General features: G+C 35.3%; 1 protein-coding gene across 1 annotated transcript; it reads left to right on the top strand.

Annotated features, from left to right (window-relative positions):
- The first annotated feature begins 332 nt into the window (after nt 1-332).
- LOC120351625 lies at nt 333-11,672 on the top strand. The gene is made up of 2 exons (XM_039429499.1): nt 333-1,476; nt 9,987-11,672. Exon 1 carries the CDS (start codon nt 333-335, stop codon nt 1,317-1,319), a length of 987 nt encoding a protein of 328 aa, XP_039285433.1. The 3' UTR covers nt 1,320-1,476; nt 9,987-11,672.
- The last annotated feature ends 2,590 nt before the right edge of the window (nt 11,673-14,262 follow it).

Below are 14,262 nucleotides of genomic sequence, written 5' to 3'. Positions count from 1 at the left end.
TTTTATAACCGTCCCAAATGGGGGGTAGAAAAATCTCTAAAATAATAAAGGCGAGTCATGCGACTTCATTTATAACAAACTTTTGCATAATCAAATTGTAAATTTTATTATCTGAACTAGCTACTAGGAATCAGTTCTAATCGGGCAGCCGATGGGTTCAGATCATTTGTTATCGCTCCGTAGAAAGAAAGTTTGCTAACAAGTTAACGCCAGCCGCTTCCCGTAAACTATCAATAACTTGGCTTAACCTAAAATAATTCTAATTTATCTAGTTTTTGGGAGTATTCTATTAGTGTTTCACAGTAAAAGTGGTCAAATTACACTTTTGAGCAATGGCAGACATGTATTTCAAATGTAATAAGCCCGGTTTAATCGTGAAAGATTGTGTTACGTGCCCGGATTGTGCCACGACTTTTCATAGGAACTGCCTCGGAAACAAAGTTTCCAAAAATGGGAAATGGGATTGCAATAAATGCTCGTCGAAAGATAACCCATCAACACCGTCATCGGACGACAACAAATCCATTCTTTGTGCAATCGCCGAGTTCAGAGAAGAAAATAAAACTAACTGGGAATCAAACAATTCAAGGTGGGACACGAATGAAAAGAAACTTGAACAAGTGCAGGATGACATTAAGAAAACCAACCAAGAAATCAATCTAATTAAAGAACAGTTTGCGGCCGTTACAAGCAAGTGTGAAAGCGCGTGTCAATCCGTTGAACAAATGCTCCAAGAGAACTCTCAACTTAAATTGGAGCTAGCACACGTGAAAGACGACTTGAAAGACTTGCAGCAACATACACGTAAAAATAATATCCTTGTGTCAGGTGTACCCTTATCGAAGGGGGAGGATATGTTTGTTGTGTTAGATTCTGTCGCTAGAGCAATTGACGTCAACTTCAACGTTAGTGACATATCAGCAGTGCATAGATTACCGAATAGGAATGCAAACATGCCACCTTCAATAGTTGTCAATTTCACTTCACGCATCACGAAATCGTACTGGTTGACCGCCAGGCGATTTAAAGGTTCGCTTACAGCTAACGAACTCAACACAAATTTCCCAAATACTCCAGTGTACTTAAGCGAGCATCTTACTCCAGAGACACGTTCACTATTCAATGCAGCGAGACAGCTAGTCAAGGAGAGGAAACTTCTTTCAGTTTGGACCAAGGACTGTAAAGTTATGGCGAAGGCAGCCACAGGTGAACGACCAGTTCGAATCCTAAATTTGGAACAAATTTCTAAAATTTGTAAAAAAAATGCAGACACAAACACCCACACTCCAGCGGATCCGATAAACGAGACTTCCCAATAAACGAAACATTTTATTAGTCAATTGATCTTATGAAATTGTGTTGATAGAACATTCTGTCTACACGTTATATTAGATATAAATTCATTCTTCCCTCTTTTGAAATGTTTATTATGGCCAAATTGACACGAGAGACTAGGCATGCAATCAACCAAAATAGGTAAGGCCATGTGATAACATATTATTTTTTTTTCTTATCTTAACGAAGCTACATTATTTACAAGCATATAATAGTAGGCAAGAACTATATAATAACTAACATAAAAAGTTGATATTAGGAGAAAAGGATAATCATATTTTATTGTTCAATATCTTAAAATTGAAAAGTCTCGTTATACTAACTCCGTACTGTTCGAATTCTAGCAGCCTTCAGTGTCGATTTTGCACTACTTGTATCTTATCCTAAAGTATATCTGACTTCCTAGAGATTTGAAACTGTTTTCGTTCAGCAACTTATCAATAACTAATAGATACCGATAACCAACACATTGTGTCAAATTGGTTTTCAGATCTTTAAAGAATAATAACTGAATAAAAGCAATAAAGATAAGCTCGTAGCTTGAAGGGTACGAAACAGCTAAGATGAAAGATTAGGAGAATTAATATTTAGATCAAAATTACGCTACCTACGTTTCCAAAACTGGAAAACGACAAATTTGAAAATATCATGAAGATATTGAAGCAAGCCTAACTTTTCGAATTAACAGTAGTAACTGATTTAATATATAGGGTATTCTATCAATCTATCTGATAAATAAGGGTGCTCTAATCTAGAAGCTTGAAAACACCTCCGTATTTTGATCGCATAACCAGAAAGAAAGTTACACTATTGTATTATCATTATCATCCACCCAACGCTTCTATGATCAGAACTCACAGTTATTATAGCGTCTTTCACTTTTTTTCTATCAACGTAGCTAACCTCTCAAGTCAACTGAAGCAGGAGGCAATAAATTATTGACGATGCTATAACACAATATAACATTCTACTAATCTGCCTGTTATCCTCATTGATAATCAAAAGAAGCATCAACTCCTCGTACTACAAAAATCATCTATCTCTACTACCCCTTAGGAATGCATAGATTAGAAGAGACTACTATATCGTTATAATGTTAGCTTATATTTATATTTATAGTTATTGTTTTTCCTTGCATTTCACAGTGTCTCACCAGCAATTCAACATTAATATTTCAAAAGTTAGGTACTTATATTCATTATGATTGGTATTACTCGCTAGTTGCTGGTTATTATCAATAATTAATAATAATTTTATAGTTGTTAACTCAGTCCAAAATATGACCTAATTTTCTTTTCTTTTCTTTTTTCCCTTTTTCAAACATACCTCAGAATCGGTCTCTTTTGTTTCTTCTCCTTTTACTACAGTAAAATGTTATTTGTTTACATTCTATAATAATATAATTATAATGTAAATAATTGAGTAATATAAAGGGCCATAATTAATGTTGTGATCGATTATATGGTATAGTATATAAATATAGTACATACATGCTAGATTTAATAGTATTTGATAATCACAAGTACATTTCCCTCCAATATGACAAAGAGGTTCATCGTTGTTCTTGTTTTCCTTTGTAGTCTTGGATGGATTTTGTTTTTTTTTTGTGATCTTAACAAGTATTTTTTTGTTCTTGTTTATTGTTGCATTTAGTAGTTTTTTTCTTTTTTTTGATAGGGCATGCCTTGTCTCATGTATGGGATAAAAAATGAAGTTAGCAGGCGGTATGGCTTGACACTACATAGAAGTAGAATTACATAATGTGTGATTTTATGGAGCCAATTGATGTTGCTCCTATTAACTGTACAGTTTGTGCAGATATCAGTGATTTTTCTCTGAATTTTCCCTCTTCTCAATCTATAGGGAACAGTGACCGTGCGGATTTCTCTGTTATCCATATGAACATAAGAAGCTATAAAAAAAATATTGATGAATTTATAATTATTTTACAGAGTCTTAAGCATCAGTTTAGCTGTATTATATTGACTGAGGCTTGGCTGTCTGATGAGAGTGACCTTTCAGAATTACCAGGGTATAAGCTGCACAGATCCTATAATAGTATTAACCATTGTGACGGGGTGGTTGTATACATAGACAGTGAGCTCACGTCAACTTGCAGGGAACTCCGGCTGGGTGGTGTGGCCACTTGCCTGTCCATTTGCTTTGACTGGGAAGGAACTTCTTGTGAACTTCTTGCTGTGTATCGAAGCCCTAACTCTAACTTACCTCTATTCATGAACGCGCTAGATAACCATTTTAAAGAAACAGAAACCAATAGAGGAGTGCAAATCCTAGTCGGGGACATAAACTGTGACACCCTGAACATTACTCCAGGCTCGCTAGAAGAAAAATACATTGACATTTTGAATGAATCAGGATTGACAGCCTGTATAGATAAGGTTACCAGACCAGCCAGTGGAACGTGTATCGACCACTGTTTTATTAAAATACCCCATTCCTTTGATGCTTCCACAACAATTGTTCAAACTGCTGTGACAGATCACTACGCCATTTGTCTAAAAATAATATCAAATAGAAAAACGTTACCTACTAAAAAGCAAGAGTATTTTTTTAAAGTCAATTGGCAGGGGATCAATAATGCTATTTCATTGCAGAATTGGGACCTAATCACTGAAGAGAAGGATGTGAATGTGGCTACTCGCCATTTCTCCGAAACTCTTCAAAAAACAATAGATGATAATACTAAAAAAATATTGGTCACTGCAAAAAATAGCAAATTAAAGCCATGGATTAGTATGGGACTAATACAATCTATCAGATATCGAGATAAACTGAAAAAGAAATTAAATAGACAACATTTCAACATAAACTTAAAAAATGAATTCCTCCAATATAGAAATACACTTCATTCTCTGATCAAACAAGCAAAATTCATTTATTATAAAAACAAAATCGATGATGTTTCAAACAATCCTAAAAAAATTCTGGTCAATTGTTAACGAAATATCCGGTAGATCTACACAAAAACTTACCTTCCCTGTCAATGAATTCATCAAAGATGGAGAGTCTACTGAGCAACAGAGTGCTTCTGAAGTTAGCAACAATTTCAATATGTACTTTGCCTCTGTTGGAAAGCACCTGGCTGACTCCATTACAGCTTTGGGTGATCCAGAGGTACTTGACTCCAATCATGCTGTCGAGTCTTTGTTTGAGCTCCGATCTGTTACACAAGAGGAGATCAGACGGGTGGTTGGCAGCATGAGAGGAAATAGCGCCCCTGGTCACGATCGCATACCAGCTAGACTTATTAAAGATAACATCCACTCACTAATACGTCCTATTCAGCATTTAATAAATTTGAGTTTACTAACAGGTGAATTCCCAGACACTCTCAAAATATCGAAGGTAATCCCAATTTATAAATCCGGTGCAAAAAATGACTACTCCAATTACCGTCCTATTTCGCTACTCCCCATAACTTCAAAAATTCTGGAAAAATGTGTTAAGATACAGCTAATGCAGTATTTGAGTCAATACAATATTCTAACTACCTCTCAATATGGTTTCCAAAAATCAAAAAATTCATCTGATGTGTTCTTTGATTTATCAAAACATATTGCAGATAACACAAAGGAGAAAAATAAATTAATAATAACTTATCTAGACTTAGCAAAAGCCTTTGACTCAGTTGACAGGGAAAAATTAGTCATAAAACTAGACATGTTGGGTATTAAACAAACTGCTTTGAAGTGGTTCAAGAGCTACCTGCTCGACAGAGAACAATATGTTCAAATCAACGATGTCAGGAGTGAGTTGGAGAAAGTAAATTATGGTGTTGTGCAGGGGAGTACTCTTGGACCAATTCTTTTCCTTATCTACATTAACAATCTTCCTCAGTTGAACATTAATAGTAAACTTTTCTTATTTGCGGACGACACAGCAGTGGTTTCTACCGGGAAAAATTGGGAAGAGGCTTATAATAATGCAAAAACTGATGTAGCTAGAATTAAAAAATGGTTTGATCACAACTGCTTAACAGTGAATACAAGAAAGACCAAATACATGCCTATTGTCACCCGAAACCAGCAAGATCCAGGGCCTAGAGTATTTAAACTTCACTCATGTCAAGATTCAACTTCCATTGGCTGTAGTTGTGAAGTTCTAGAACGAGTTGACCAGTACAAGTATCTGGGCATAACATTTGATCGCGCCCTCAGCTGGGGTCCCCATGTACAACTTGTCAAAAAGCGACTTAGAAGGCTACTATATGCTTTCTCTCAGCTAAGCCAAGTTTTAAGTAAAAAGCATTGCAAGTCAGTGTACTTTGCTTATGTTCAGTCCATCATTCAATATGGCATTCTTATTTGGGGGGGACTGCCTGCTACCCTTTTGGAGCCACTTGCGGTGTCGCAGCGGCAAATAATCAAAACTATCCTTAAGAAAGAGTACCGCTATCCAACCATTCAGTTATTCACTGAATTTCCGGTGCTGAACATAAGACAACTCTACGTAAAATCTTTATTAATTTATCTCAGAAACAATAATTTTAACATTTTACCAGAAATAATTCATACTTATCCAACAAGATACAGAGTAAACTATGGCTTTGCGACGCCACAAGTGGTCCACAGGCTTGAGTTGAGAACACCTTTCTACCTAGCCCAAATGGTACACAGGAACTTACCTTTTGAGATAAGGAATATGCAGGAATGCAGTGTTACTGTATACAAACGAAGGATTGAGAGGTGGCTTTACTGTATGGGCTGAGAAATGACAGAAAGTCTGCTTCGGTCAGTATACTTGCATTGAATTAATTTGTTTATTTCCCGGAATTCTTCTTTTTCTTGACTCTATCAGTGAGAATCTTAATACTCCTTCTTCTTCTTATGTAATAAATTGGCACCTTTGTACTGATATCTTTTGAGGATCCGCCGATCACTGTTCCTACATAATATATCTTCAATTTCTTTATTTTTCTTTCCCCATTTTTTTTTTAAGATTTAGAAGTATTATTAACATATTGTTGCTAAGAGAAATTTAATATGTTTTGTTTGATATTATTACTTTTATTTCATTCAAATTTACTTTTTTTATTGATCTTTTATTCTTATCTTTGTTATGGATTTAAAACTATAATTTACAGTACCATATGTTTTGGTATTGTGATATGTTATTAATGTGTTTTATTCAGCTATCAAGTTGTAGAAATGTAATTTCTGTACTAGAAAATCATGCAGGCCATTTAAGGCCATAAATTGATAAAACGCAATAGATCTAGAACCAGTAGGTATCCTGGAACTCACCCCTACACACAGACGTATAGTCTTGTAGGGGTATTCTAGTAATAATAATACTATCAATTTTATTGTATAGTGCATTTTAAAGAATAAAGAATTTTGAATTGAATTGAATTGAATTTTTACAATAAATAATCTGTAACAATTCTTTGTACATTCAATAACTCAAGAAAACTGCCCTATAGATTTTGCTAACTGATCGGGGATTCTAATTGTTAACAAAGGTAGTGTGAGCTTTACTCATTCATTCTATTCCAAATAATGTATAAATCTAGGGACTCGGTCATTCAAGGGGTTTTAGCATGAGCTAGAAAATATAATTGCACTCACTATCTTTAAAACTATTAATCTCATCACGACTGAAACTTTGCACTACACTATGTTGATTTTGTTTATTTCACTGTTATTCATAATAAACTATCTAAAACATACTCAATTCAAAATAGTTTAAATAACTTCACGAAATCGGACGAATTAAACATTTTGAAAATTTAAACACTTATATTTCACCACATGTAACTCGTTAATTTTGAGCACTCGATGCCTGAGGCTACCTCTGGGTTTTTAATGTGATTCCGGTCGTGGCTTGATTGGAACTGATCTTTTCCACGCAAATTATGTACCCCTTCCACCAACGAGACGGCGGTCCACGTGGAGACAGAACAATACAGTTCAGTGAGAATACTATTCAACCCTGCAAAAGATAAAAAACTGACTGTCTTCCCGGACGCAAGTTTGCAAAGTCTTGATGTTTTTTTATTGTCAATACTATAGCTATCTAGTCTGGTGACTGATGAGCTACCCTTATATACTACTTGAAAATTTTAACAACGAATATCTCATTAGAAATTCTTACTGATACAGTTTATTTAATTAATATCTACACTTGTTGAATGTACTATAGAAGCTGGATTCACTCAATCACTGCTCTGCTCCTTCAGTGGACACTAATTGAACAAGCACTACACTAGCTCATATGGTTTCCTCCTCTTGAGCCTCCGCACCAACCCTCCATTGTCTAGCAGCTGTATCGCCCCTCATGCCTCTCCGCATGCCTCTGGATCTCGGTGGACACGAGGTCGACGTGCAGGTCTCTATGAAGATCGCTGTTCCTGACATACCAAGGAGCATCCACAATATTCCTTAGCACCTTGTTCTGGATTCGTTGTATGACATTGATGTTGCTGTCTTTCGTACACCCTCAAAGTTGAATACCATACGTCCATACTGGCTTCAATATCTGTTTGTACAGAAGTACTTTGTTTTCGATTGATAGGTGGGAGGTTTTACCGATCAGTCAATACAGCTTCTTATATTTGATTCCAAGCTCCTCTCACTTCTTCTTGATATGGGCCTTCCAGCGAAGCTTTGTGTCCAAGGTCATACCTAGATACTTGGCATCATTGGCATATGGTACAACTTGGTTGTTGATTGCTATTGGTATGGGCAGATCCTTCTTATTGGTGAAGTTGATGCTAATCGATTTTGCTTCATTTAGTTTAATCTTCCACTTTCTAGTCCAATCTTAAATTTCGTTGATGGATCTCTGTAGTTTTTCTGTTGCGATATGAATATTACTGTCTACTGATAATATGGCTGTATCGTCTGCAAATGTTGCTGTGGTATTCTCATCAAGACTGGGAATATCGCTGGTATAGAGTAGGTAGAGAAATGGTCCCAGAACACTTCCTTGAGGAGCTCCTGCTTTTATTTCCATCAAATCAGAATATGAATTTTCATGCCTGACTCTAAAGAATCTGTCAGTCAGATAGGATTGTAATATATCTGTAAATTGCTTTAGTAGCACTTTTCTCAGTTTGAAAAGAAGACCTTTATGCCACACTTTATCAAAAGCTTGCCCTATATCAAGGAAAGCTGCTGAACAAACTTTTTTCTCTTCTAGGCACTTCTCTATTATATTGACAATCCTATGCACCTGGTCTATCGTTACATGTTTCACTCTGAAGCCAAATTGGTGATTTGGAATTATGTGCTGTCTCTCAATGATTGGTGTAAGCCTACTCAGTAAAATCCTCTCAAACAACTTGGCTAGCACAGGTGAAATCTAATTGTGATAAAATTATTTTTCAACAGAAAAATAAATTTCTTACGACAAAATTCACACTGAAAAATTAACTACATGAACATTGTAGAAATTCATTGACAGAGTTCTAATTCTACACTTTTCAAATAAACACATAGTAAATTTATCTCCCTCATCCATTACATGTTTTCTATTTGATAACTTAATAGTACACAAATCGAAAAACTTCAAAAATATCACCAGTATACCATGTTGACTAACTTAGGCGTAATTTTCTTGCCATTCAAGGAATCCCTCTTTTAGACAATAGTCCGCTATTTCATCACGAATTTTTTGTGCATTGTTTCTCGATGTTTGTGAAACATCTGCCATTATTGGTAGCAAAGACGTACTACCAATATTTTCTTCATATTGAGAAGAGGTGTTCAAATTTGGAGAATTGGTTCTTCTATAATTATGCAGAAACATTGCTGCCATCACAACTAGCTCAACTTTTTCAGGAGCCAGTATCATTGGCTTCCTTAAAACTCGAAACTCAGCACTTAATATTCCGAACGCATCTTCGACCACTTGGCGTGCCCTACTCAATCTGTAGTTGAATATTCTTTGGGGAGTCCCCTTTGGATAGTCTCCATGATAGGGCTTCATTAGATTATCACTTAGAGCGAATGCACTATCTCCCGCAAAGAAGTATGGTACCGGTTCTGACATAGACCTTCCAGGCAGTTTTTCAGCCATTGGAAGCCCCAATCGGTTTTTCTCGATCATTCTATGCAAAGTACTCCCACGGAATACACCGCCATCAGAAATTCGCCCTTGGCAACCGACGTCAGCAAATATGAAATTCGCATTTGCATCTACCAATGCGAAAAGAACAATACTGGAGTTAGATTTGTAATTGAAATATTCTGTGCCAGAGTTAATGGGAGCTTGCAATATAATATGTTTGCCATCAAGTGCCCCGATACAGTGCGGCAGGTTCCATTTTGTTTCGAATACCTTGCTTACTTCTTTCCACGCTTCAGGTGTTTTAGGCAGCTGAAACAGAAAAATATATTTTTTATTGCGGATGATAACCACATGAGCTTTTTGTTTTGCTTGTGCGTGGGTAATGGGAAGTACGAGGGTGAATAATGTGATGGTCAAACGTCTTTGTCTATTTGATGAGATTCGGCAGGATTCGAACCCGCAGCCAGGTAGCACTAGCAGACTGAAGGATGCAATGCCTCAGTCAACTTGGCTAACTGGCCGGAAAATTATATGCTATGTTTATTTCAAACATGATGGAAATAGTAAATTAGTTTGAAAATTGAGCTATAATAGTAACTATTAACTTTATTAATTTACAGGAGATGGAAGAGGATGCTGTTGTTGAAAATTGTTTAGACAGTGAAAGTGAACAGAATCAAGTAGAGGAAAGCGAACAGAATGAAGAGAAGGGAAGCCAACAGGATGAAGAAAAAGAAAACAAACAGTACAATACATCGTTTAATAAGAAAAAATGTGTGAAGAGTACTGATTCAATAATAAATTATGCATTTAAGATTCTGAAGACAGCATCAGATAATTTTAACAAAACGCCGCCTTCCGATGAGATGGATTCGTTCTTATCATTTGTAAGAACAAAACTGAAAACTTATCCGAGAGAAACTCAGCTATCTTTTCAGCATTCAGTTATGGAATTGCTAGTTAAAGCAGATAAGGAAATTTTGGATTCTCAAAAAAAAGAGTAGAATCTGAGACATGTGTTCTGCATTCTATACAGTCCCCACGTGGTGATTCCTGGATAGAATTCGAATCCTCAACTGAAGATGTACTTGAATGACAATATCCAATATCATTACCGTAGGAGATATGGCATATTTACCTTAAGTATTTTTGTTTATCAGTTCTTCTAATTACAATATCAAAATAGAAATTCCATTAATTTCATTGATTGCAATTTAAAATAAAGATTTTTGAGCTTGTAACTTTTGAAAATTTGATATTACCTTAATGTATCCTCTTAATTCATTGATGAGTGCTGTGCAGACTTCTGGTACTATATATCCAATAGATTGCTTAGAAATCCTGAATGTGTATTGGAGGCTAGTATATGAATCTCCTGAGGCAAGGAATCGAAGTGTCACTGCCAACCTGAAAGAGTTCATATATTTAATATAATAATTTTTTGCAAAATGTAAATAATTAATAAAGTCAGTACCATACATGATAATTATAATTCAATTAAAAAATATTATCGTTATAATTATTTGATTGATTTTAATGAGTCCCTAATAAGAATTATTGTTATAATATTTTTTTATAATTTTCCAATAATTGTCTTTTGTGTGTGCCGATGTGAATAAATCATTTTCAAGTTTATATTTTTTATTTTTCAATTAATAATAATAATAATCTAATTATTCAACAATATCAAATTATGATGTTACTCATTCTATTATTTTAATACGTTATAATAACGCCCTTCCATTGTGTTGTGAAGTTTGCATTACCTGTTATAATAATGGTAGATAGTGCTCATCTCTATGGACCTTCATTTATTGAATGTTTCAGCTCGACTAAATTAGGCCTTGTATTCTGTTGATGAGATCACAACTATATTGCTTGTGGCATGGTGTGCTTATTGGTTAATTCTTATTAAATTTTTGTTGGTTTTGATTACTCATAATAATAATTAGAATTAGATTAATAATAGAATAGTTAATTACTATAGTTTGATTGTATGGTATGAGATGTTGTATTTCTCCATAGTTGAAAGAATAATTACTAGTTGAAAGAATAGTTAATCACTCATAATAATAATTTGAGTAACAATAGATTAGTTAATTTGAAGTGATATATGTAGTTGTTTGTATTCAAGTATATAGGTTTAATTTAGTTTAGGAGTCAGTTAGATTTTTAGGTTGAAAAGTGTTTTTATTGGAAGACACAGGCTACCGTGCACGTTATATTTGGTGGGGCTAACAAAGTAAGTAATATCGACTTTGAAATATTTTGGTACCTATGTGATAATCTATAGTGAGATCCACGTTATAATGGCAGTGGATAAAGATAGAAGAATAGTGATGCCGATTCTCTGCATTAATTAATTATATTTCTACACTGTCAAAATCATAATTTTATCCTAGAAAAGGATAGTATCACCGGCTTTGTCGAATGATAGACAAGGATAGCAAAACCAAAGTTGATCAAATACTGTCATAACGTGAACCTCACTATAGCATTACTGCACTTTCATCAGTATTGTCTATCAAGTATTTTCGCAACTAACATGAATTCTCCCAACAAATTTTAGCTTTAGTTCTGTTAATATTATTTCTCTTGTCTCATTGCTGAGATGGATTAGCATAATGTAAGTTAGGCCTACTTATGAATAGCTCAATAGCCAATACCTGTATGCTCCTTTATTTTAAAATTCCAATATTATTACTCATTACTCTTATTCTATGATTTGCCGTTCATCAGATAATCATTGGCATTTTTAATAAATATTTTTGACATTTTATAAATAGAATATAATTTTAAAATTTCACATGAAAATAATTATAATTTTTATTATGTGGTGTAAGTAGAAAAAAAATATATTTATGTTGGTAGGAGACAATTATTCCTTGTGGTTGTTTCGTCTTCTTTAGTGTGAGGGATCGCTTTAGAAATAATGTAATTTGCATTGCTCCGACTGTTATACTACGATAAGCATAACGTAATAGAATTTTCAAAACACCCGCTGAACGATGGAAGTGCAATAGTAACGCAGCCTAGTAGCGAAATGTGAAACACTACGTATTCTACATTTGACTGAAAAGAGTATAGCTATAATTGCTACAACACGGAAAAGATTTGTTATTATTACAGAAATTACCTCAGTATTATAATTAGAAATATAATTCAACTTCAATAATTCCAATATCAGAAAAATAAATAAAGCTGCGTACACATACTCGTGCTTCCAACCCGCACCGAGCACGCTCCTCCCTCGTACCGCCCACGTACCACCATCGCACAGCAATCGGTCCGCCTCCGCTCTCTACTCGCACCGATCATGAACGTTACGGAAGATGGTAGATCTTCTCGCGTTCCCCGGTCAAACCATTGTTGCTCGCCGGTCGATCATCAATCGCTCTGCTGGAGTGACGTTCGGTCTTGGAGTGGAACGAAAGTCTGTACGCACCTTAATAAGTGATACAGTGGGTATTGGTAGTCATAGAGAAAAAGGAACTAGGTTATGTCTATGTTACTGTATTCTTATTCTATATAAATATATTTGCATAAAAAGTTATATTATAAATAGTCACCTGTCTTGAGCAGAAATCGATGAGCGAAAATAAGTATCCTGTTTTGAAATTATTGGTCCAATTTTCTGCAGCAGATTTTCAAAGTCCGAAGAAGACAGCCGACAAAAATTTTTGTATTGGCCGCTAATCTCTTGCTATTTTAAAATCATTAAGAGATCAGATCTTTTTTGAAAAGTTCTGTCTGCCATCAACGTCGACGTTTTTTCTGTTTTGCTAGGCTTGCAATCAAGAGTGCCGCACCACTCATCACCATTAAAGCGTTTCTTTCGTCTTGATGCGTACCGGTTGACATCTTGTTAGCTACGGAATGCTGTCGGTTTGAAATCAACAATGAGAAAAGAGCGGAGCGATCATCCTTCGAACCTCTATCGAACCATTGCGTAACGTTCATGATCGGTGCAAGTAGAGAGTGGAGGAGGAGCGATTGCTGTGCGATGGTGGTACAAGGGCCGTACAAGGGCGGTACGAGGGAGGAGCGTGCTCGGTGCTGGTTGGAAGCGCGAGTATGTGTACGCAGCTTTAGATGAAATCAATGAATTATCTATTCAAGTTGAACCTACTAAAGAACCTGAATATCAATCACTTACCGTTATTGATAATTTATCCTGTGCAATAATAAATGCTCGTGATAAATTGAATCAAATTAAAAATGAGAAACCGAAGGAGAAAAGTGAACCCTCAACTTCAACCTCTTATTCTCCCCGTTTGAACATGATATTACCTCCAACTGAAATAAAACCGTTTGATGGCTCTGATATTTCAGACTGGCCTAGATTCAAAAATATCTTTTCATCATTGATTGTGGATGATAAATATTATTCTCCTGTTCATAAAACCCATATTTTGCATAATTTGTTGAAAGGCGAAGCAGCCAGAGTAGTGAAATCTTTTCAGATAAGTGGTGATTTTGATTTGGCATGGAAAACTCTATGCAAGCGTTATGAAAGTGATAGGGTGCTAGCTAACTACTACGTAAATGAGATTTTGAAAACTAGTTCAATCCCATTTAAACCTTCGTTACAATCGCTTCAAGATTTTCTTGTTAAAGTAGGTGATAGTATCACCACTCTGAAATCGTTGAGAGTTCCTGATTTGGCTGATTATATCTTGTACTCATTAGCTATTCGTCAATTAGACAAAATATCACGTGAATCGTTTGAGCTCGAGGTAGCTGATAAGAGCTTTCCTTCTTGTCAACAGTTGATTGATTTCGTGAATAGGAGAGTTAGATCTTATCAATTATCTGCATCTGATGTGCCGTCAGTTATTCAACAAAATATTACGTCATCATAGTCAAGTCTCATCTAGTGAAGAGTGTTCGTTTTGC

The sequence above is a fragment of the Nilaparvata lugens genome, chromosome 5 (genome assembly GCF_014356525.2).
Source record: "Nilaparvata lugens isolate BPH chromosome 5, ASM1435652v1, whole genome shotgun sequence".
Classification (NCBI taxonomy): Eukaryota; Metazoa; Arthropoda; class Insecta; order Hemiptera; family Delphacidae; genus Nilaparvata; species Nilaparvata lugens.
Note: the sequence above shows the minus strand (reverse complement) of the source record. Positions and strands in the feature narration are given on the sequence as shown.